Below are 22,723 nucleotides of genomic sequence, written 5' to 3'. Positions count from 1 at the left end.
AAAGGGCAGAGAAACTTGGCAGAAAAGATTTTGGTTTTTGGTTGTACTACCTTTATAGTATGGAAATGAACACGTATCTTCATTCCAGATGAGAGCTAGGGATTGGGTTGGGGATATTGCCAGACAGCCAGAAGTTGAAGATGTTGGGTCCAGGGCATAATCAGCCTGGCTAAAGATCATCAAAATTCAATTCAACCAGGGAAGGGAAGAAAAGTCCTAACAACGTAAGCAAGCACTAAAATTCTTTAGTAGTATTAATTACTTCCGTCTCATCTAGATTATTGGAAAAAGGAAGAGGTGAGCTCTGAGCTGGGCTAACAATGCTTTCTTCATTGTACTATCATTTCTATCTACTAATAATCACTTCCATTTTTGTATTAATAGAAAACACTACATACAATTTTCACTGTTTCATTTCATTGTCTCAGCAGATGCAGATTTAAGAAATAAAAAATGGAAATTGAAAACCAATGATAATATTTAAAAACCAAAGACATCCTTAAGTCTTCCCAGACTTTGCCTTGAATATTCAAATGATTAAGTAGGAACATGAAAATTTCTGATTTCAAGTTTTTCTTTTCATTACCCACCAACCATCCATCACAGAAGCTATTAAAGCAAGGGGCTACAAGTTTTCCCTGCCTATGATCGAAGTCCAGTCTGCAAACTTCATACAGATTAAACCAAAAGAGCTCATTACCTAATAGACCACATGACAGCCCTCCCTCTTATCAATTTAAATAATTGCAGCAGCAAAGAAAAAACACTAGACATACAATTCAAACAGTTTCATCCAACTTTATTTAAAACAAACAGTCTAGTTATTTCATCGACCACAGCAGTGGTTCAAATTAAATTACAAACAGGCTAAAGAAAGAAAGGCTTGATGTCATTGAAATCTGCATTATATACACAGTTTTGTGCACCTCTGCAACTAGAAGTTCTGAACACACTATAGAACAGGCTAGATGAACAAAGCATTCGAGAAGTGAGTGGAAAGAATTTCTCAACCCATCATCATAGGTGAACTTGGAAGCCAGGTGAAGCACCTGATATTGAAATTGAATGTACCACGTACTTATATTTTCTGAAGGAAAATTCCTGATAATTTGATTCTTCTGAAACAAAACTTCATGATAATTAAATTCTTCTGAAGCAAATTCCTGATATTACCACATGAGTGCAACCTGTATCGTGAACCAAAAGATAATTTCACTAAACTTTCATGAATGTCATCAGCTCAAAGCCTTACCACAAAAGAGGAAAGAGAAATGACCTTAGGAGGTAAGTGATCCTGCCATTACATTACTCTCTACTCAGATTTGAAAATTTCTTGTTCTGTATTAGGTTGCTGAAAACATAAATCCATTCCCTTGCTATTTTTGTGTAATTAAGCCTCCAATGAGGTAACTGCTCCTATCTGCTTTAGGGCGTATCACAGACAATCATCGCCCGAGATCGTTCAACTCTATGAAATTTCCTTCTACAATTGCCCATAAATTATTGGTAGCCAACTGAGATCCCACCTGCATAACAGCCATGTCACAGAAAAACTTGTTCAATTTGAGGAAAGACGCCATCATCTAATAAAAAGTTTAGACATGCTCAACATTTGAGGAGTTCAGACTTCAGATAGCGGAAATTTCACTAGAGATGCACAGCAAATATAGGCAAAAAGGTTTATCTGGTTTGTAAAATGTGAGAAACTGAAAAGAATAGATCAACATCCTTCATTTTAATGCTCAACCATGACATTTAAAACAGCGATACAAGTGTGTAGCACAATTACTTCATAATCTTGAATACATATTATTGTTGGCTTATCTATAACAAAAAAAGAACTGAGGGCTTATCTGTACATGCATGACATAAGATAGGAGTTATAGACTATGCAACTGAGATTTGAAAATGCATGCTTTGTTAGGAAAAGAAGCAGTGTATGCTCAATATAGGTTACCAGATCATTGGGCAGCTCTGGTTGAACGACTGAAGGGAACTCAAAACTGGGAACAGAAACAGATCTAGTTGATATTGATTGATCTAGCTCTTTAGTGAAGTCATCACCATTGATTTCAGCTTCAAGAATGTCAGGTGAAAGAAATCCATCATGCTGAATACCGATGTGACGTACAGCTGCAACACTTTCTTCTGCACAAGAGCTTAAAACATTCTCCGATACACTATTTCCAGCACGAGATTTGACAAATACTCGGCATAGGACAAAAGAAGCCTGCAAATGGTAGAGACATCAACTTTCATGGAAGTAACACTTCCAGAAGCCCCCACCCTTGAAACCAATCTAAACATAATTTCATATGTTCAGCTTCGTATAAAAGATATCTCACAAAAAAGCATCATTAATTACAAAAAAGTTGATATTTTTGAAAGAATATGCATATGAAAGTCAGAACTTACTAAGATTTCACTAGAAAATTAGGGCAGAAATTTTCTTTATTGAGGACTCAGAACACCCCAATCTACACCAATAAAAGTTTCTCCAATTGAAAAGGTAAAAACAATAAGCAAAATTATTTTCATGTGGCCATTCAGAAAAACAAATCATTTAGCATTATTTGCCTAACCAACTGAACACAAAACCAAGATTATGTTCACTCTAATGATGCATCATCTAAAGCATTTTAGAAAAACAACAACGCACCCTTTCAAAAACCACGCAAAGCCACATACAAACAAATGGGGGAATTAACCCACTGAAGTTTTGGAAAGCTTCGAGTTAGATTAGAAATTCCTTTTGGACCCCAGCAAATATATTTGAGTGAAAAGAGTCACGGTCAATTAATAAACAGCAAAAGGTATGGAGCCTTAAAACATTAAAGAAAGAAGCATTAAAAACAAACTAAAAAAGAAGGTTTCTTGGAGACTGGAGAGCACAATATTAAATCTGCAATAGATACAAAATTTGTCAGTTACAATTCATCACTACCTACCAAACATCAATAACAAGAAGCAATTCCTCAAAATATGACCCCATAAATAAAAACTTTAAAGAAAGAAGTAATTTTTACCTTGCGATGGTGAAGCAGGGCATATTCGTACATAATCCAAGAAGTCCTAACTGCTTTCTTAACAGAATTAGCCTCATAAAATACAAATCTAGTTTTAGTCCCCAACAATACATTTTCCCCATCAAACACATCCTTAACTTTCCCTATTTTCCTCCAAAACCCTCCCTTTGCCCTCCTCTTACTCCTCTCTCCTTTTCTCTCCGTATAACAAAACCAGTGCCTTTTCCTTCCCCGACATCCGTGCACAAAGCACACGCCCTCCGGCAAATCCGACGGCTCGTAGTCGTACAAGTTAAGCTCCCTGATCAAATCGTAGCCGTACATGTCAGCGCGATCGGAGGCGTCGGAGCTGTTTTTCCCGGTGAGGTAGTGGTTAAGAAGCTCCTCCTCGGACGGGAAAAATCGGCAACCAGGTGGACGATGATATAACGACCTTGTTCTCGATGAATCTCCTGGAATTTCTATCAATGGAAGAATCGAATCTGAATTGTTGCACATTTTGAGAATTTTTTTTTTTTTCGAATCAAAGAAAGAAGTGATTTTTTTCTAGGGTTTTTCTTTTTTTGGGAGTTTCCTAATTCTTTCATAGAAAGAGGAAACGAGAGAAGGGAGTTTGATTTGGCTGGGGTTTTGGGTTTTTGTAACTGAAAGCGTGCCCGTGAAGCTTCTGTGCAAGTGAGAGTGTGTTAGCGTCCTATACAGGAGTACCTTCGCCTTATCTTTTTCTTTTTTCTTTTTAATTTTCGCACCTTTTTTGCGGCTTTGTTTGTTGGTGGGTAAGGCTGTGGAAAATGGGGGAGGTTTTTGATGACGTGGAGGGATTTCATTGGCTCGATGCGTTAACTCGCTGACCGCGGAAAGAGTAGACTGAAACTTGGATTGGTCAAGAACGGAATCCAGGGAAGAAACCACCGTGACTGTTGTTGGTTGAAAACCCAATATCTGTGATCTGTCAGCCGTTAGATCCCAGTTTTTGGCTTAGCTGGCAGTTGAGAAGATTGGGGGTGTGTCAGGTAGTACAAAAAAATGGTAATACAGAGGAATGTCTTAACCAAAACTCGTGGGACTTTCCCAATTTGGAGGGGTAGCCATAGTTTTCGGCTCAGCTGTACTCGCGGCAAGAGCTGATAGATTCGGCAATTGGACACGTGGCTGAATCTTCTGGAAAGTGGAACCACGCACCATACGAGGAAAGACAAAAGGAACAGGTGCTCCGAATGTGGGGAGCAAGTGTCTAAGGTGTCCAAAATCCGGGGAAAAGTTGTTTGTTTTCTTAATTTTAAATGCGCAAGTAAACTTTGAGATGGGGCGGCTCTAGCGTCGTTAGCCCACGCCGCAAACTCGGGTTATAAATTCAGAGGCGAACAGCCGCCAGGCGCCAGGTGAGGTGAGTCCTTCATGAGCATTTCCTTTTTTGTTTTTCTTAAATATGAGCATACCTTATTGTTTTTTTTTTTAAAGTAAGCATGCGTTATTGTTATTATTATTATTATTATTATTATATATTTGTGATTAATTTTACCTTTGCTCGAAAGAGAAAAAAATCTTTTTCAAACTGTCGACTTTTTTGATAATGATTTGGAGTCTTTTTTTGTTTTTAGGATAGATATGTTGCTGAGGGACGAGTTGAGAGATGGAAAATTAGAGCTAAGAGGATGGGTTCCAGCCTGGAGCATTCTTTCAGTTGCGTTTCTAACAAAGCTAATGCCGGTTTTAACGCAACAGATCGGCGCGGACTCTGTTTCATAATAATTAGTGCCTGACGCCCAAGACCTCTGGACTGTGAAATGACAAAATTGTAAAAGATAAATTTTTTTATAAGTTTAATTTAAAAATATTATTTATTATAAATTTAATTATTTTGAATTAATTTTTAACATAACTTGATAATAATATCATTTAAATTATATTTTAATTTTCTCTATCTCATTATTTAAAAAAAAATTTCAAAATTAAATATCAATTTTTCTAGTCAAATAATGTCTATCTCACCATTCAGTTTTTTTTCGTCATCTTAAATAGCAGACATGACATCAAATTTTTTCTTATTTTGTTTTATTTTTTTGGATGGTGGATTTTTGGGTTCTTAAGAGCAATGAACGGTAATTTTGTTCTTCTATGGTGATTGCAGTCAGCATGATGAATGTGGTAACTGGATACTTTCTGATGATGACTCGTTTTGAAATGTGTGCTGCAATGAAGATGCTTGTGTTGATAAGTTGGATTAGATTAGTTAAAACGATGGGCTTAAAGAGAAAGAATAGCTAAAGCATGTTTGATAGATTTTATGGTGGTTCACGATTTTATTATGTTTAGAATTAGGATAATTATTAAGCATGTTTGTTGGGGATTTTATTTTTTTATGGGATTTTGAGTTATAATTATTCAAGAAATATTTTGTAAAGAGAGTATATTTTGTTTTTGCATAAGAGGAATGAACAAGTCCCTCTTGATAGGGATATATTTTGTTTTGCTTTTGAATGTTGTGGATTGCAAAGTTGAAATTGATTAGACAAATTTGTACATTAGAACACTTTGACAACTTAAACCTAGCTGCGAGCAGGTAAATAAATTAACTATTAGATATTACATTACTGATTTTTAGGCATTGTATCACTAGTTTTTAAGTATTATGAGACTGATTTTTAAGCATTATGTGACTTAATAATTGCGTGATTGGTTTTTAAGTATTATGTGACTGATTTTTAAGTATTGTGTGACTGATTTTTAGGTATTATGTGACTGATTTTTAGGCATTGTGTGATTGATTTTTAGGCAATGACTAAGTCACACAATACCTTACTAACTAGTCACGCAATGCCTATTAACTAGTCATGCAATGCCATATCAACCAATTACACAATACCTAAAAATTAGTCACGTAATACTTTAAGACTAGTCACATAATGCCCAAAGTCAGTCATACAATACGTAAAAATTAGTAACGTAATATTTAAAAACTAGTCACAAAATACCCAAAAATCGATTATGTAATACTTATAAACCACTAAAACTACTGAATTTCATTTAATAAGATCAACAACTTCAAACGATACACCATATTCCATTTAATAACATAATTAACGAATATACCTACTTGACAAAAAATGTTTAAAATGTTCAAAAGTTTTTCTTCATATATCAAAAATTACTCCAAAATGTTTAAAACGCTCAAAGGTTTTTCTTCATGCATTAAAAATTACTTCAAATTACACAAAATGTTTAAACATTTTTCTTTCTGGTAAGAAATACTCTACAAATGAATGGTTTTGTGAGAAAAACTCAAAGAATATGAGTTGGTTTGAGGCGCAGACCTAAACATACTTGACCCGTTAATAAGTTTCAAGTTGAAGCGCGAAGCCAAACGAATAGGTCGATTTTATTAAAGGTAATTTTGTTCAAATTTTAATTCTCTTAGTTAAAAACAGTTAAAATTGTAAGGAGGTTTATTTTCAAAAACACCTAATGCATGAGACTTATTTATAAAAAGAACTCTTGTAAAATTATACCTGCCTAACTCTCACGTAGCTTCTGGTATCATCTCTCCTTGCCGACTTGGACTAGTCTAGAGCACTTGAATTTTGGGGTAGAATTAATGTGTTGCATGGAGGCGTTTGGTCGGGTGGAAGGTCCTTTTCATTTTTCTGGTAGGATAGGAGAAAATGTAAATTAGCTATCAACTCGCACATGGAAATTATTTTACATAGAGGATGTTGTTATTCTGATCCGGGGCCCTTTTGTTATTTGTGTTTTGGACAAACCAGCTTTTCATAAGGCTATTGCTCTTCTTCTTTCCTACACGGCCAAGAAGGCACTCCCCACAGCATTCTCGGTTAAATCATACTGACTTGGTCTAGTCCACAATAAATTATAGAGGTCCTTTGCTGCATGTCAAGGTAAATATGCTTTCAGATAATTAAAAGCAAATATAGGCATGGAACTGTCCGGGAATATCTGTCACACCCTATGCCGCTAGTTTGTTAATGCCAATTCCAGTTCAAAAAGCTTGAAATGTTTTTTTTATTTTGGGAACATGGAAATGCTCAAAATGAACAAGCAACTGAAGAAAAAGATCTCTTTTCGTGATTAAGGTAGTGAGAAGCAGAGTGATAGCTATGGATAACTATTTGCTGGCAACCCAGAATTTATTTGAGACAATCTATCCATTTGATGTGGAAGATCTGAAATGTCGAAACAAACATACTCAAAGTTCAATCCTTCTATTTCAATGGTAAACCTATCACACTCTTTTCTTTCTTGCTAGTGGTAGATGAGGCTTAAGAATAATACTGGCAGTGGTAGGTAAGACTTGGACTGCATGGGACAGCTCCGCAAACTAATTAAGCTTATTAGATGGGGGAAGAAACAAAAGCCACGAGCTCCTCGTTGGATTCCAAGTCTCTACTTCCTCCACCTTGGCGTCCTGGATATGAGTCAACATTCCCATCAAACTTGTGAGCATATCCGCTACCAAGTTTCAGTGCTTTCCCCAAGCCAAATTAATTTATGTACTCATTGAATCTTGGTGGGCTCCCCATCCTTACAGAATGTGGATCAAAAGACCGACTAAGCTGGTAAATAAATTGTGAACGAAGCCATTCGTCAACAAAAATACGCACCGCTTTATTGGTGTGGTTAGCCACAGCTAGGTGCAATTGCCAAGCATCCCACCCAACACTCTGTTCAAGCAATTCCCAGCTGTGGTCATTGCTCTAACGGTTTGAATCGCATTTCCAAAGAAATCTGGGGACAATGGTTCCAATCAAGATCTGTTATTTATGGCCAATTTTCGAAGAACAACTTGCTCGTGTGGAAAACGTCCTGCCTTTTTTATGGACCTCCAAACGAGCGCAGACAAGGACTGAAAGGAGGAGATTTTACCGGTGTTATATTCTGAATTGGCCCTTGCTTTGAGTTTTGCAATGGACTCTGCTGAGAAGTGGAAGATTCTCTCTAAATCTTGGGGTGCTTCGAATCTGCTAATAAATTCATCCGGTTGGATGAATGGAAGGTTAATTAGCGGACCATGACCCTCTGGGAACCACCTCTTAAGCACTGGTGGGCGTGAGATTTGTGCATTTCTTCCTTGCGCTTTAAATAACTCTGACAATATGTTGAAGAAATGCCAGAAGGTGGTTCCGTCCCCAGTAGCGTGGTTCACAGAGCACCCTATGAATACAACATCCACCCGTGACCTGAATTAATATCAAAGGCCTGGCGTGACCATCATGGTTGACAGCTCCATCATGATCGAACAACCAATGGCACATAATCTGGGGAAACAATACCGGATGTTGTCATGTCAACTGCTGCATGAATTAATTGGGCGCCCCAGGGCTGTTGTTGCAATCAACAAAGACAAAATAGGAAGGCGGGTTTTCATCATTTCTTGTCGCGAGGCGGCATGCAAGTGGGTAGAGATGAACAAGGGTGAGGGAGAGAGAACTCTTCAGCCCCTGCAAGTGATTCTTGATCATGTCTTGTTGGCAATTACCTGGAGGTTTGGAAAAGAGAAGGCCGCTTTGAATGTAGTGTAAAGAAAGCATGGGGCCAGATAAAACGGTTGCTTTGATTCTTCTGAAACATAATGGGGTTTCACAAAGCATTCTGATATGTATCGGACAGTTGGGGAATTCATTTCTCACTCAAAGGATAGTAGTTTCTTTGGTTTCCAATAGTCTAATTTTCATTCATAGCTTTGCTCTGTGTAGCTGTAGAATTATAGCTAGGAGACTAAGACAGCTTTTTCAGTCTATTTCTGAGTTAACAATTGAATATGCAATTTAGGAAAAAGTCAGCAGATATGGAAGAAAATTCAATCTTTTATTTTCTGAATCATTTCCATCCCACTCTTTCGTTTTCTCAGTAGTGGTATTGTAGACGAGGCTTGGAAACAAACAAAAGAAAACAAATAAGTGGTAGTAGGTAAGACACGATGCGCAGGGGACAGTCACAGAATCAAAATTTAAGCTTAAATAGAGGAAGAAACAGCAGCCATGAACTCCGCATCCGATTCAAGAGCATTCATAGAGTGAGCTGGAAGGCAGACCTCCAAGTCTATGCTTCCTCCACCTTCGCGTCCTGGATATGAGGAAACCTTCCCATCAAACTTATGAGCATATCCACTGCGGAGTGCCAGTGCTTTCCCCAACCCAAACTCATTTCCGTACTTGTTGAATCTTGGTGAGCTTCCCATCATTACACTTTGTGGATCAAAAAACTGACCAAGCTGGTAAATAAACGGTGAACGAAGCCAATCATTGACAAAGCCACGCACTGATTTGTCTGTGTGGTTAACCACAGCTAGGTGCAATTGCCAAGCAGCCCATCCAAGATTCTGCTCGACCAGTTCACCAGCTGTAGTTACTGCTCTCACGGTTTGAATTGAGTTCCCAAAGTAATCTGGGGACAAGGGTGGATCCAGTCTTGATCTGTTATTTATAGCCAACCTGCAACTAGTTAATTGGTCATTTGGAAAACGGCGGGCCTTTGTTATTGACATCCAGACAAACGCAGATAAAGACTGGAAGGAGGAGATTTTGCTGGTGTTGTATTCTGAATTGGCCCTTGCTTTGAGTTTTGCAATGGACTCTGCTGAGAAGTGGAAGATTCTCTCTAAAAGTTGGGGTGCTTCAAATCTTCTGATTAACTCATCCTGGTGAGTGAAAGGAAGGTTAATTAGTGGACCATGACCCTCTGGAAACCACCTCTTGAGCACAGGTTGGCGTGAGATTTTTACATTATCTCCCTGTGCTTGAAATATTTCGGACAATGTGTTGAAGAAATGCCAGAAGGTGGATCCATCCCCAATAGCATGGTTCATAGAACACCCTATGAATACCCCATCAACCAGCTCCGTGACCTGAATAGACAGCAAAGGTCTGGAGTGACCATCATGGTTGATTGCTCTGTCATGGTCAAAGAATGATTGAACAACCAATGGCACATAAGTTGGGGAAAGAATGTGGGATACTGTTGCGTCAACGGCTGCGTGGATAAACTTGGCCCCAGGGCTGTTGTTGCAATCAACAAAGACAAAATAAGCAGGGGGGTTTTCCTCTCTTCTTGTTGCAAGACGACCTGCAAGAGGATAGAAATGAACAAGGGAGAGGGAGAGGGACTTCTTGAGCCTGTCCAAGATATTCTTGATCAAGTCTTGTGGACAATCCTCTGGCGGAGGTTTGGCAAAGAGAAGGCCCTTTTGGATATACTGTACAGAAAGCATGGCTAGATCCCATGTTGTCAGATAGAAGGGCTGCTTCGATTCTTGAGAAACATGCGGTGGTTTCACAAAGCATTCTGAGATGCATCGAACTTTTGATGGATTCATTTTTCTTGCTCGAGGGAAGTGGTGAATCTATTTTCTTTGGTTACCACCGTCTAGTTTTTGATTCACAACTTGGCTTTTATGTAGTTGTAGAATTATGTACAGTAGAGCTTTCCTCAGTCTTGGCCGAAATAATCAAACTTATCTTTTCTCAACCACCCTTGGCGGAACCGAGTCAAACAAAAATGTCAATTTATATTTTTTATGCATATTTTATGAGTACCAAACCGAACGGTCTCAAAGAAAGTCAGTCCTTTCTGAACACAGAACAGTCAAATTATCTTAGTAGAAACATTTTGGTAACCAAATCCAATAGCGATCGCCGAATCTTCACCTTGATTATTAGCTCAAGTGCTGGTAAAGAGCCAAATTCACCAGCATTCAGTTTTAATATGGCAAGTTTCATCAAGATGTTGCTAGGAATCTGTGTTGAGACTATTCGAATGGAGTTGAAGCATCCACCTACCCCAGTGCTGACGACGCCAAAGGGAAACCAGGTTCGATGTTCGTGTTGACTGCAAGTTTTCCTCTGGGGATAATAAAAAAATTAAGCAAGAAACCTAGCGTCTTGCTCACCAAGCAAGCACCTAGGAACTTTCCCCTTAATTTCGCAAGCAAAAATAATGACGGTTTCGAAATTGGAACAGGTCGTATTTTTTTATGTGTCATCGACTTGACCTCTCAAAACGGGCAACAACAGGAGCATCATGGCATTACGAAACTAAACCATACGCTTTCTTTCTTTCTTTTTGTATTTTATTGGGTGACATTCCGGCAGATCGTCCCCCCTAACTTGCATCAACACCCGTATGATAAGCAATATGAACAGCATCTTCTTCAATACTACTTACGCCAAAATAGTTTTGAGAACCAAAAGATTGTTCTAAAACAAACTTTCAATAACATTAAACAAACTTATAGTTATCAATAACAAGCCAAGTAAATTAAAGAACTTAACAAATAAAAAAAAAACAACCAAGCCAAAACAATCCATGTTCTAGGCAAGTATTAAAAATCCTATGACCACCAAAAGCATACCATATATAAATATTGCAAACTAATAAGATCGCCCAGTGTTGATAAATAAAGGGTCGAGCAACTCCTCTGCCAAGATACTAGACCGAAATTTTCAGTCTCTCAAGAGACAAGGTTATCATTCAGGGATAGTGAAGCCAATTGGTCGGCTGGACTGTTGGCCTGTTGCTGAGCAGCAACACTCCTCAATACCTCCAAGGCCTCTGCTACTTTAGCCTTCAAAGCTTCTGGCGATTCCAGGAGATGCAAAACCTCAGTTTGGTCCATCTCTAGAAGCATTCCTGTAACCTTGGCCGCTGAATCACGCTCAAGCCGTTCCACAAGGGGATACAAGCTTTCACCAAGCATCTGCTCACAAGTCACAAATTGAAAATATAAACATCTTAATCTAATTAAATCAAACAAATAAATACCCACAGTCAAACAATTCAACAGAAGCGCTCACCGTCCTCTGCTGTTCAGGTGTAGCATTTGCAAGAGCCGTAGCCAAAGCTGGAATCGGCATAGGCTGTCCAACACCAGCATCTCGCAAGGGCATGCCACCCAAGTCATATGGAACAGAAAGCATTCCTCCAGCAACACTTGACATGGGAACATCAGGCATGTTACGACCAGGTGGGTAACGATAGACACGTCCCCTGGGCAGCATCTGGAACAGGAAGGATAAATTACACAAAAGCCCACAACCAAAGCATAAGAATGAAATGCATGCCTGTATAGATATATAGACATATGCATATAACATACCTGTTGCTGCATCAATGGCACTGGTGGTTGAGTCTGTTGCACTGGACTTGCTCCCCGTCGTCCCCCTGGGCGCTGACCCTGCTGCACCATGGGAACAAAGGAAATTGGCACAGGAGGCCCACCAGGCCTCATTCCAGGAACCAGTTGCTGCTGATAACCAAAACCAGCCTATAATACATAATATAAGGGAAACAAGCATGGTCAAAATTCAAATCTCTCAATGCAATAAAATGGGTGTTAACTACTTGCAACCCAGAAACACCAGAGAGAGAATAAAATTAACACATTCCTAATCATTCAGTGGGGGAGCAGTAGCAGGAATTTTTCTCAATAAAAACAAATCATCCAAGCATCCAAAAGGGGAGTAAACATATATTACTTGTGGAGGAATGATAGCTGGAGGTGCTTGCCCATATAAAAATTGTTGGCCAAGACCTGGAGCACCAGAAGGGTACATTGGCATACGAGGAGCAACTGAGGGGATAGCAAGCGGTCTCATTTGAGAAAACTGAGCCTGAATAAATAAAACAGATACATGTGAGAAAGCTCACACACATTGATTCATTGAACAATCAGAACACTTAAATTTCAAAGATTGAGAATGTGAACTTCATAAGAACTTCAGAATATCTATTACATGGCCCATTATTAAATTGATAAACAAGAATAAAGAAAATGTGAAAACGAATCCATACACAAATTTAATCACACTACAAAAATCAAATGGTCCAAGGACTTATCCTGATACCTGAAGCCTTGCTCTTCTCTCCTCTTTCCTCTGTGCAAGTGCAACATAAAGCGGTTTGCTAACAACCATTTTACCATTCATCTCAGCAAGCTGTAGATGCACAACATGTATCAAATTATGATCTGATACTGAGATGACCACCCAAAAGACAAAAAAAAAAAAAAATTTCAAACTTACAGCACGAGATGCTTCTTCAGGGGTTGAAAATGCCACAAACCCAGAGCCCTTACTAATTCCACTAGGATCACGCATAACCTGTAAAAATTTAAGCAGAAAAGGCTATAACATACACATCAAGAAAAACAAGATTACAGTAGCTAGCATCAACAATCAAATGATCAAGAAGCGTTATCACAAACCTTGCATGAAGTAATGTTACCAAATTCTGAAAAGAGTTCCTTCAAGTTTTCATCACCAATACTATCATCTAAGTTTTTAATGTATAAATTCACACCCTGAAATTTATCAGCAGCCTCCTTCATAGTCTGCTCAAATCGAGCTTTTAATTCATGCTCTCTTTCAGATTTTTTCTGGGCTTTTCCAACGTACCACTCCTTCTCTTCAAATTTCTTTCCATTAAGAGCTTCAACAGCTTTAGCAGCGTCTTCAGAATTTTCAAAGTTAACGAATCCAAAACACTTCGACTTCCCATCTGCATCCCTCATAACTACAGCACTAGTAATTTCACCATGCTCACCAAAAATTTTTTTGAAGTCTTCATCAGTTGTAGACTCAGAAAGATTTTTCACATAAACATTATTAAATTTGGCCCTACTCAATGCAGTCTCTCTTTCCTGCTTACGAAGAAAGTGTCCAACATAGACCTGCTTGTCATTAATTAACATGCCATTTAATTTATCAATTGCATTTTGTGCAGATTCTTCATTGTCAAATTGTACAAAACCATAGCCTTTGGACTGGCCAAAACCATCAGTAGCTATCTTGCAAGAAAGAATGTTGCCAAATGAAGAAAACGTATCATGCAATGCTTTGTGGTCAATAGACTTGTCCAGATTCTGCAAGGAAAACAGAAATCATAGGTATAAATAAACAAGAAACCTCTGTATGCATGTGATTGGTTGCAACAAATGGAAGACGAAAGTCAGAAAATATCCATTGCAAATATTTACATTAAAATTGAGAATGCAAGGGGAGAGTTTAAACAGGCAAGGGCAAGAGACTAAGAGCCTATTTGACCTAGCTTTTTTTGACTTAAAAGCCATTATGAAACTTATATGGAAAAATAATAACTTTTAAAATTAAACTAAAGCTGTTTTGTAAGCCGTTCGACAAAATAAATTATATAAGTTCTAATTTTGATTAAAATTACCATAAAAAGTATTCATATCATCTTCAATTACCTAATAAATTAAAACAGAAAAAATCTGCTTCAAGTTTATACACAATTTTAGATGTTAAAATCAAAAAAATCTATACAAAAATAGAACACTCAAACTTTGTATAGTAATAATAATGTAACAAGCAATCGAAACATGATGCTTCAATTCTCCAAGAAAGAAGAGAAAAGAGGAAAGGATGTATTGGACATTAAAATTCTTTTTGATGACCAAAATGCAATTTTAATTTTGAATCTTTTTTTCTCTTAATCTTTGTAAGAACAAAAAAATCTCAAATTTTGCTATTCTGTTCCTAGTTTTTCTTTCTAATAGACTTTATCTTATTAAAAACAAAAAAAAAAAAAATCAAATTTTGCTATTTTGTTCCTGAGTTTTTTATTTTTTTTTTTCTAATAGTTTTTGTATAGAGAGGTAGAGGATGCGGAGATTGCAATTTATGTTAGAGAAGGGTGATTTGCAGAGAGAGGGAGAGGAGAGGGAGATCGATTGAGAGAGAATGTGATATTTCTTGAAAAGTTGGCATGTTTTTAATAAAGGAAAAAGAGAACTCCACTTTAAGCTTTTTTTAAAAAAATTTTGTTCCTTTAAGAAAAGCTGTTTTTTTAAGAACTTGTTGTAGATAAGCTTAAAAAAAGTCAGGTCAAACAAGCACTAAAACACCTAAGAACATTCACCCAAAATGACCATAGTTCTAATTTCAAAAAATAAAAATCCTTATAGCCAAACAAACATCTAAATGGGAGAAACAAAGTGGGTGGGAGGAGGGGCATATTGGAAGAATAAAAAGACATTAATACCTTGATAAATATGTTTGCAGTACCACTCTTGCGAAGACTAGGGTCTCGCTGAGAATACATGATTCGGATGGGCTTGTTATTTAGTGGAGTGAAATTCAATAGATCCAATGCCCTAGCCGCTGCAGACAAGAATGACGCAAGGGCGCTATTAATTAACTTGAACAAATTCATAGTAAAAAATTGATTCTCCCAAAGTTCATTATCCAAAACATGATCTTCAAAAAAATGAGCCATAAAACTTCATTTATTTTTTTACACTGCAGAGCAAAACTGTCAAAACACAAATCTTTTGCAAAGATGCGTTCATATTTCTTATATCTACATACACTACGCACAATCCCAGAGAAAACTATATAATCCAAGACCAATATTTCGACTTAAATTCATTTACACTTACTAAAAACATTGCCATCAATGGAAATTGCATAGATACTAACTTAAAATTTGCAATAGAATTAAATTAACAAAGAAATCAGCCAGAATAATTTTCCAATTGAAGTAAATTCATCGATATTTACACTTTATTAATACCTGGATTTTCAAATAACCCTATATTCATAAAATTCCAAAAAAAAAAATCAATAATCTACATTCACATTCCAAAAGAATTCAAAGAAAACTAACAACCAAACAGCCTTAAATTATTAAATTACTAAATAAAGATAATTTTTTGCACTCAAGTAGAAGTCTAACCATCACGAGGATTGTTATAGTTGACGTAGCCATAACCGAGAGAGCGGCCCGTAGCCAAGTCCCGGCAAACCCTAACGGAGACGACCTGAGCCACGGAGCCGAACATTTCGTAGAGCTGCTCATCGGTAACGGTAACATCAAGATCCCCAACATAGAGCGACGTTGGCATGAACTGCGCTCCTCCGGGTCCTGGAGCGACGCCGTTTGGCCCGGAAACCGGCGGCTGATGCTGAACCTGAATCTGCGCCATCGACGAAAACCCTAACCCTACCTCTTCTTGTTTTTTTTTGTTTTCTTCCCTTTTTTTTGGATTTTTTTTGTCTTTTTTGTTTCCCTCTCCTCTTGTTATTCAATCACAACTTTAGAGAAACAAAAGAATAGGGACAGGTTTTTTTGAAACTAAATAGAAAATGATGGGATTTTTTTTTTTTTTTGTGTTTTGGGATAAAAGAGGAGAGGGAGGGGTAAAACGGGGATAGAATCGTCGGAGATCCGGACGGTAGACGACGACGGAGAAAAGAAGAGTTGTGGAAAAATTTTTTGGATTTTTTTTTTAAAAAAAAAGTGATAAAAAAGGGGGAGGGCAGAACAAACTGCACCGCACCGGCGAAGGAGTCACAGTGTCGTTTTTATAGTTTGCAAAAGTTTTGAAGAAACCCTACTTCTCTTTTCCAAAGTTGATATCCGCCGTCGGATTTTTTGATGGACAGAAATCAAGCGGTATAATGTAGATGAGAAATCAGGTGCTTGCGTGACAATAGGGCACTTGAATGACACGTGGCAGTGTCAGACGCATCGGTTACAGGAAGTTGCTTCCTCTGGGGTGTTTTTTACGTCATCGAGGAATTTAGACATTTGTTTTGTTTATGTGAAAAATAAAAGACAATTGTTTGGAGGAATTTAACTTTTATGTGTGCCTTTTTGCTCTTTCTTGTTCAGCAACAGCAATGCATGTTGTTTGACTTAGCCACCAAGTAAGTTGTGGCTTTGGTTGGGGAATTCTTCGACGCACCCTTTGTTGTTTTTCTTTTTTTGATAACCAAAAAAATACTTGGTAATCATCACTCCCCGAGTCCAAAGATTAGATATAGTAGCTATTGAGTTTAACACAAATAATAATAATAATAATAACAATAATAATAATAATTATTCCTGAAACTTATAAATCTAAATTATCAATTTTTTATAATGCAAAGAGGTAAAATCTTCCATTGAAAATAAACTGTATTTTGTTTAATATAAACATAGCAAAAATGGCCATACCCAATTAATTTTATCATGTTTAACTTATTGTTGATAAGATTTAAAATCTTTCTCTTGACTTGACTGCCTTGGTATTTGTCGATGGATAACTAAAGAATCAACATGGATACTTAAGTATAAACAAAAAGGAAAGAAAAGCGGGTCAAATGCGTGTGCTGTCAGATGTGGACTGTTAGGCGTTTGCCCAAAACGCACGGCCTAAGCTCTGGGCTCACTGTTCGAGGCTGGCTGGACCCATGTCACAAGTTTTGTTTATTAATCCGAGACCTTGTTCAGTAAATTTGCAGGATTGGGCCTGCTGGGCTAGTTGGGCTATTGTTCATATGTCCATTAATTCTTTCCAGAATGAGATGAGACATTAATTAATACATTATCTTCTTAGGCACGTAGATGCAAATTCTAGATTTATTTATTTTTAATTAATGCGTGTCACATGGTAAAAAAGTTTAAATAGTAATTAGCAAGTCATACGGTCTCAAATTTATTTAGGGAAGTTCAATACAGTTTATCAATTGTCTGCAAATTAATTTTAAATAAAAATATAAGATTAAAATCATTAAAATTTTAGTAGAGAAACTAAAACCGAAAAATTAAGATAGTAGGAAAACAAAATTAAGCCTTGTATCTTTTAATTCCTATATACTCCATATCCTGACCAAAACACAAGAAAAAAAACCAAGTTCTGTAGCATGCCTCTTTGAAGAGAAGTGAGTGAGCAAAGAGCTAGCTCACTAAAAGGGGTTTAACTAAAGAACCTTAAATTAAGCGGCGTTACTTCCCTTGGTTGGTGGCTTGGTGCTGGATTGACTCGTTAATCAGAGTTGGCGAGGGTCATGTATACTGGTTCTGCCATGTGCTGTCGGTCGATGTGGTGCACATGTTAAAGATATTTTACATCTGCTTTGGTATTCTCAAGGTTCCACGGACCTTTGGTTACATATATAAGGGTCTCCGATCGCAACATCTAAAGTTGAAAATGGACAAATCTTATTCCTCGGCCAAACTGCATAATTTGTTTTCTACTTGTTGGATTTTTATGTAGAATGGTGAAACGAATGTATTATTGAGAGGAAGGGTTAATATGGTCTCCAACAGTCGTGAAGAACTGTGGTGAAGGTTTTGGTGATGCAGTGTAAAAGTTGTTGACCCTGTTGTTGCATCGAAAGCAATGACTTTTGCTTTTCTTGGTTCTCTTCCAAAAGGTTCGGATCGATACAGATCAATGCCGAATTGTTGAAATGGCTAGGCTTTTGGGGTGTCCAGCATGGCTTGCGCCGGAGGCTTGTGCCAGGCCAAAGGTGGTCATCCATTTATCCTATCAGGCTGTATATCCGCCTCTTTCTGGACTTGGTATAGGATATGGACTCAACGCACAATGGTTTTTCTGTTTTCAAAGGGCTAATCTAATCCCAAATTCTGATTCCTTGGCAGCACACCTGGTCCAATATTCATTGTGTTGATGGACGGTGATCGCACGTTATTCTAAAATAAATAGGTGTAAAAAGTCGTTTGAGAAGAGATGAGCAATGACTCATTTAATGTTGGCAAATTAAGAGGCTAATTTTTGAGGAAACGGGTACATATCCTAAAAACAAACTTCATATATCAGACGTCATCAACAATAATATAATATATATCCATTCAGAAGCAAACCCCGTCATCCCGGATGAGAATTGAGAAACATGCAAGTTAATGGAAACTTGATTCGTATTATATGCCACAGTGAATATTACTAATTTATCTTATAGAGTCGTAATTCCTCATCCTCTAATTAGTTGAAGAAACTAAGCTAATTAGCCAAAAAAAGGTCACCTTTTCTTTTATGGCATGGACTTTTGACAACAGTATATAGTACTGATGCACACTCGGTTACCGAGAGAAAACCCTCCATTTCCATTTGAAAATATTCTCTCTGGATAACTGCCATGAATTTCCCTCCAAATCCCTAAGCCTGGGTGGGTAAATCAATATTCTGGCCCACAAAACACACTATGCAACTTTTGTTTTTAAATGCTTTAAATAAATGCACGTCAATTAACTGATCAGCAGTAGAGAAGTAGATTAGATAGATGTAGTTGCAACTTTATGGAAGTCTTCCAAGCAATAGAATCATAAGATAGACGATGCAGCATTTGTATTTTAATTTTGAGAACACCCACGATCCACCTACTTTTGTTTCTGGCATCGAGGGGAGGGGACGGGAGGGGATGAGGACACATCTCTTTTTCCAATTTTGAAAAAAACTGAAAATAATCCAAGATTCAAGGGGGTAGCCTAGCTTAAGGGGAGGATGATATATAGGGAGGTAGGTGCGTGGACTTCAGTGTCCAAGGGTGACTGCTTTTAACCTAAAAGCTTCATTTCAACAAGTTTCCCCCCCTGTAGTCAAAAGGATCACACACCCAAAAACAATACACCAGCTGCTGAGAGAGAGAGAGCTCGAATAAAGAGTGACACAAACCCGCTTTGGTTTTAAGTCAGGAATAAATAAGCAGTAGAGTACAAGGAGACAACTTTGTCTTTCTTCTTTCCCGAAACAAAAGAAAAAGCTAAGCATATCATCATCATCATCATCATCATCAAAGCAGATCATAATGGGAACAGAATTTTGGTTTTCTAGCAGTTTTCTCCTTTCCTGTATCTTTTTTCAAACCCCTTCATCTGCCTTCCGGGTGTAATGGGAATAGCTCCAGAGTTCTGTTTTCCTCCTCTTTACACGATGATCTGCTTTCTTCTTCCAAGTACTCAAATGACCAGCTCCTGCACTTTCTCTTATATGGACTATCCTCCTCTCTTTCCATTAATTCCACCTGTAAACAAATGCATGGTAATTTGATAAGCTTCATGTTTGTAAGATAGAAAAGCTAACCATAGTATATAAATCAAGGTTTTTCTTCTTCTTCTTTTAGTAGGACGTACCCTAGTGTCCAATGTTATGGTGGTAATAGGAGCTGAGCTTCTCGGACAATGGTTAAGGCCAAGACTGTTGCGCTTCTGCTTTTGTCTCTCGCGTGCTTTGTGGTTTTGGAACCAGTAGAAAACGTTTTTGCCTTCAATCTTGCCGTACTTCCCTAGCTGCGCAGTGATTTGTTCTATTTGTTGTGCATTTGGAGTTCGCATCCCACCTCTATACAGCATCTCCAAAATCCCTATCTGCTCTTGTGTTGGATTCCACCGCGTACCCCCTGGGTGAGTTTCCACCTACAAGAAATGAAGTCTCTGGTTCATAAAAGTTCTTCCGATACTCTTTACTTGATTAAGTTTCCACTAGTAATAGTGATGAAGCATAGCTTAAACTCATGATTACGCCTTCTCCTCAAATTATCATTGGAAAAAATGGGCTTCATCGTACCATTTCCTCTTATATTTTTAGCTACTCCGATGTAGGTCAATCGTAAGGTGGTTTAAATATAGAGTAGTTTGCAAAAATAAGGTACGTAGTTAGACGGAAACCGAACAAGGCAAGGGCTGCTGGAGTCATATTGAGCCAAGTTGACAGTAAGGAAAGGTACATGAAAAAATGAAAAAGTTTGTTGCAATTAATACCTGAGGAGAATCTCGCTTCTCGTCCAGGGGGCCAAGCTTTCTAGGGCCACTTTCGGGTCTAATGAAGCTCTTAAGGTCGAAAGAGGAGACGGTATTATCTGTGGAGGTGGCCAGCTTGGGAGCAAGAGGGCGTAAGCGCTTGCAGCCAAGGGAGAGGGATGGTTCGTGCTCCCAGAACCCACGTGCCAACTGATGCACCTTCATGTTTCCCATGGTGAAGGAGTGAATGATGGAGAGTTGTGATTATATAGAAGAGGGAAGAAGAAAACGCTTAAAGCAAAAAATAAAGAAAGAAAGAAGAGAAAGTGGGATATGAGGTGGTGCTTAGAAGAACCAAGACCAAATGATGAGGTGAGGTTGACTTGTGATTTCCCGTATTTTAAAAAGCAAAAAACAAAAGGAAAAGAAACAGAGGGAGAAAAGGGGAAAAAAACAAACACACACAGTGGAGAAGAGAAGAGTTGAAATAGGGGGGAGGAGAGGGAACAGGACACCAAAGAGAGAGGAAAAAAATGGGGTTGATGGCATGGCATGGCATGAGCGTGTGCGTGTATTTTGTTGTGTAAATGCGTGTGGGTTGGGCAGTCTAATCGAATGGGTTTTAATTTTCTTGCTTTCATGATAAGGTGTTGCTGCTTTTCGGTGGCCTCTTTTTGCTTCTCTCTCACTTTATTTTCTAAAAAGCCATTGTGGGAGAGGAATGAAAAAAGATTCCTCCAATCCCAAAACTTGAAAATGGAACTCTTTCTTTGCTTTCGAAGATACGGATATGGTGAGAGAGTGAAGGCCGTCGTCTATCCATCTTTAACAGGTAGAGAATGTTGAAAAAAATTAACCAAACCCATAACTCATAACAAAAAACAATTATTCTATTTTTGAGTGCATGAGTATGACAAGCATCCCAACACTCCCCCCTCTACTTTGGGAACTGTTGCTCCCAATTTCCCAAATTCTATATTCTAATCCTCCAAAACCAACAAACCCCACTTTTTTTTTTATTTATGTACTACTATCTTATTATTTTTCGTATGTGCCAGTATCTCTTGGGTCTAGTACCTACCATGCAACCACACATGCCATTCTTGATATAAGAAAGGAAATCCAAATGCTTCTTGTACTTAAGTATTATTTTTTATTATTAATACGTATAATTTTGAGTTTGGTAAATAATAATTGCATGTTCCACTTTGTATGATGAGGTTTGAATATAGAACTGGATCTTATGACCACAATCACGGATACTTCGGAAGCAATCGATTGTGTTCAGCACGTGTGACTGCCTCTTACCACACATGTGCTTCAATTATACAAACATCTTCTCTGTGATGATATATTAATAAAAAGTACTACATTGTTATTTCTTTCTTTCCCTTTTATATATGTACATATATATAGATATATATATATATTGTGCAACAGTTTCACAAATTTGTTAAATAGTTTAATGTAACGATTTGCCATATTGAGTGACAACTTTTACAAATGTCACGTTTTGAGAATTTATATAATTAACTACATTACCAAAACTATTATTTGTTTAAGGTTGTTTAAAAAAATTAGAAACAAAAAACTAAAGAAAAATAAAAGGGAAAAGAAAGAGGGATAGAATTATTAATTAGTGGTGCTTAATTTTGTTCAAGAAATTTTGCTTGTTTCTTGGTGATTGCTTAAGGCCAATTTGGCATAGTCAATACTCAATAGTCATACATACAATTCCTGATTTCCCCTTGTTTAAGGAATTCTTTTTGTTTTCAAAGTTATGGGTAATATTTGCGAAGACCATGTATATATGAAAGCAGCTTCTTCAAAGCATGACAAAGATGCATGTTTTTGCGCACTTTCACTGAAATTTCATGCCTAAAGGTTGATAAGCATACATCCTTGCACTGATTTTGCGGGTTTAAAATAGGAGGGGTTCCCACCAATAATATTGTTTCTTTAAGAATATTAATTTAACCATCATTTTTCTTGAAGAAATTAGAACAAAAAGAAAGGCCACTCCTTTGAAAGAAATAATTGGGAGTCATTTTCCTTAAACAGCAAAGAGAAAAGAAAAAACTCCAAATGTGAAATGTATCCCAAAATTCTAACAGCAATTGCTGTATTACACTGGCAGGGCATCTACAGCCATTGATACCCCTCCATCGTCAAATAAGGATTCAACATTGGAGATTTTGTTGCCG

At 37.6% G+C, this 22,723-nt stretch overlaps 4 protein-coding genes and 1 pseudogene across 5 annotated transcripts; all 5 read right to left on the bottom strand.

Annotated features, from left to right (window-relative positions):
* LOC18591163 (NAC domain-containing protein 92) lies at positions 774 to 3,690 on the bottom strand. Its single transcript, XM_007017120.2, has 4 exons — positions 3,027 to 3,690; positions 1,958 to 2,230; positions 1,277 to 1,526; positions 774 to 1,187 (listed from the first exon to the last, which is right to left on the bottom strand). Exons 1-3 carry the CDS (start codon positions 3,522 to 3,524, stop codon positions 1,446 to 1,448), a joined length of 852 nt encoding a protein of 283 aa, XP_007017182.2. The 5' UTR covers positions 3,525 to 3,690; the 3' UTR covers positions 774 to 1,187; positions 1,277 to 1,445.
* Positions 7,127 to 8,729, bottom strand: LOC18591162 (annotated as a pseudogene).
* On the bottom strand, positions 8,833 to 10,568 carry LOC18591161 (uncharacterized acetyltransferase At3g50280). Its single transcript, XM_018125869.1, has one exon. The coding sequence runs from the start codon at positions 10,354 to 10,356 to the stop codon at positions 8,998 to 9,000; it is 1,359 nt and encodes a 452-aa protein (XP_017981358.1). The 5' UTR covers positions 10,357 to 10,568; the 3' UTR covers positions 8,833 to 8,997.
* On the bottom strand, positions 11,194 to 16,360 carry LOC18591160 (polyadenylate-binding protein 2). Of its 2 annotated transcripts, XM_007017116.2 has the most exons (9): positions 15,732 to 16,360; positions 15,039 to 15,157; positions 13,243 to 13,899; positions 13,061 to 13,138; positions 12,884 to 12,973; positions 12,515 to 12,649; positions 12,136 to 12,303; positions 11,834 to 12,037; positions 11,194 to 11,736 (listed from the first exon to the last, which is right to left on the bottom strand). In XM_007017116.2, the coding sequence occupies exons 1-9, from the start codon at positions 15,979 to 15,981 to the stop codon at positions 11,491 to 11,493; spliced, it is 1,947 nt and encodes a 648-aa protein (XP_007017178.2). In that variant the 5' UTR covers positions 15,982 to 16,360; the 3' UTR covers positions 11,194 to 11,490. The 2 variants fall into 2 exon arrangements, with proteins under 2 accessions (XP_007017178.2, XP_017981356.1); XM_018125867.1 differs by lacking the exon at positions 15,039 to 15,157.
* On the bottom strand, positions 19,434 to 20,871 carry LOC18591159 (WUSCHEL-related homeobox 4). The gene is made up of 3 exons (XM_007017115.2): positions 20,541 to 20,871; positions 19,914 to 20,195; positions 19,434 to 19,804 (listed from the first exon to the last, which is right to left on the bottom strand). Exons 1-3 carry the CDS (start codon positions 20,751 to 20,753, stop codon positions 19,652 to 19,654), a joined length of 648 nt encoding a protein of 215 aa, XP_007017177.1. The 5' UTR covers positions 20,754 to 20,871; the 3' UTR covers positions 19,434 to 19,651.

Source organism: Theobroma cacao, chromosome 8 (assembly GCF_000208745.1).
Source record: "Theobroma cacao cultivar B97-61/B2 chromosome 8, Criollo_cocoa_genome_V2, whole genome shotgun sequence".
In the NCBI taxonomy this organism is placed as follows: Eukaryota; Viridiplantae; Streptophyta; class Magnoliopsida; order Malvales; family Malvaceae; genus Theobroma; species Theobroma cacao.
The sequence above is the reverse complement of the archived record's forward strand: the minus strand, read 5'-3'. Positions and strand labels throughout refer to the sequence as shown.

What these genes read in the sequence shown, in the direction of transcription:
- LOC18591163 (XM_007017120.2), bottom strand. Translation starts at nt 3,524, where the DNA reads ATGTGCAACAATTCAGATTCGATTCTTCCATTGATAGAAATTCCAGGA. An exon ending in CCCTGCTTCACCATCGCAAG is followed by an intron (nt 2,231 to 3,026) that starts GTAAAAATTACT and finishes TACCATTTGCAG; the next exon opens with GCTTCTTTTGTCCTATGCCG. An exon ending in CAGAGCTGCCCAATGATCTG is followed by an intron (nt 1,527 to 1,957) that starts GTAACCTATATT and finishes GCTGTTATGCAG; the next exon opens with GTGGGATCTCAGTTGGCTAC.
- LOC18591161 (XM_018125869.1), bottom strand. Translation starts at nt 10,356, where the DNA reads ATGAATCCATCAAAAGTTCGATGCATCTCAGAATGCTTTGTGAAACCA.
- LOC18591160 (XM_007017116.2), bottom strand. Translation starts at nt 15,981, where the DNA reads ATGGCGCAGATTCAGGTTCAGCATCAGCCGCCGGTTTCCGGGCCAAAC. An exon ending in CTATAACAATCCTCGTGATG is followed by an intron (nt 15,158 to 15,731) that starts GTTAGACTTCTA and finishes TCTTGTCTGCAG; the next exon opens with CGGCTAGGGCATTGGATCTA. An exon ending in GTAACATTACTTCATGCAAG is followed by an intron (nt 13,139 to 13,242) that starts GTTTGTGATAAC and finishes AAATTTTTACAG; the next exon opens with GTTATGCGTGATCCTAGTGG.
- LOC18591159 (XM_007017115.2), bottom strand. Translation starts at nt 20,753, where the DNA reads ATGGGAAACATGAAGGTGCATCAGTTGGCACGTGGGTTCTGGGAGCAC. An exon ending in AGAAGCGAGATTCTCCTCAG is followed by an intron (nt 20,196 to 20,540) that starts GTATTAATTGCA and finishes CATTTCTTGTAG; the next exon opens with GTGGAAACTCACCCAGGGGG. An exon ending in CCATAACATTGGACACTAGG is followed by an intron (nt 19,805 to 19,913) that starts GTACGTCCTACT and finishes ATTTGTTTACAG; the next exon opens with GTGGAATTAATGGAAAGAGA.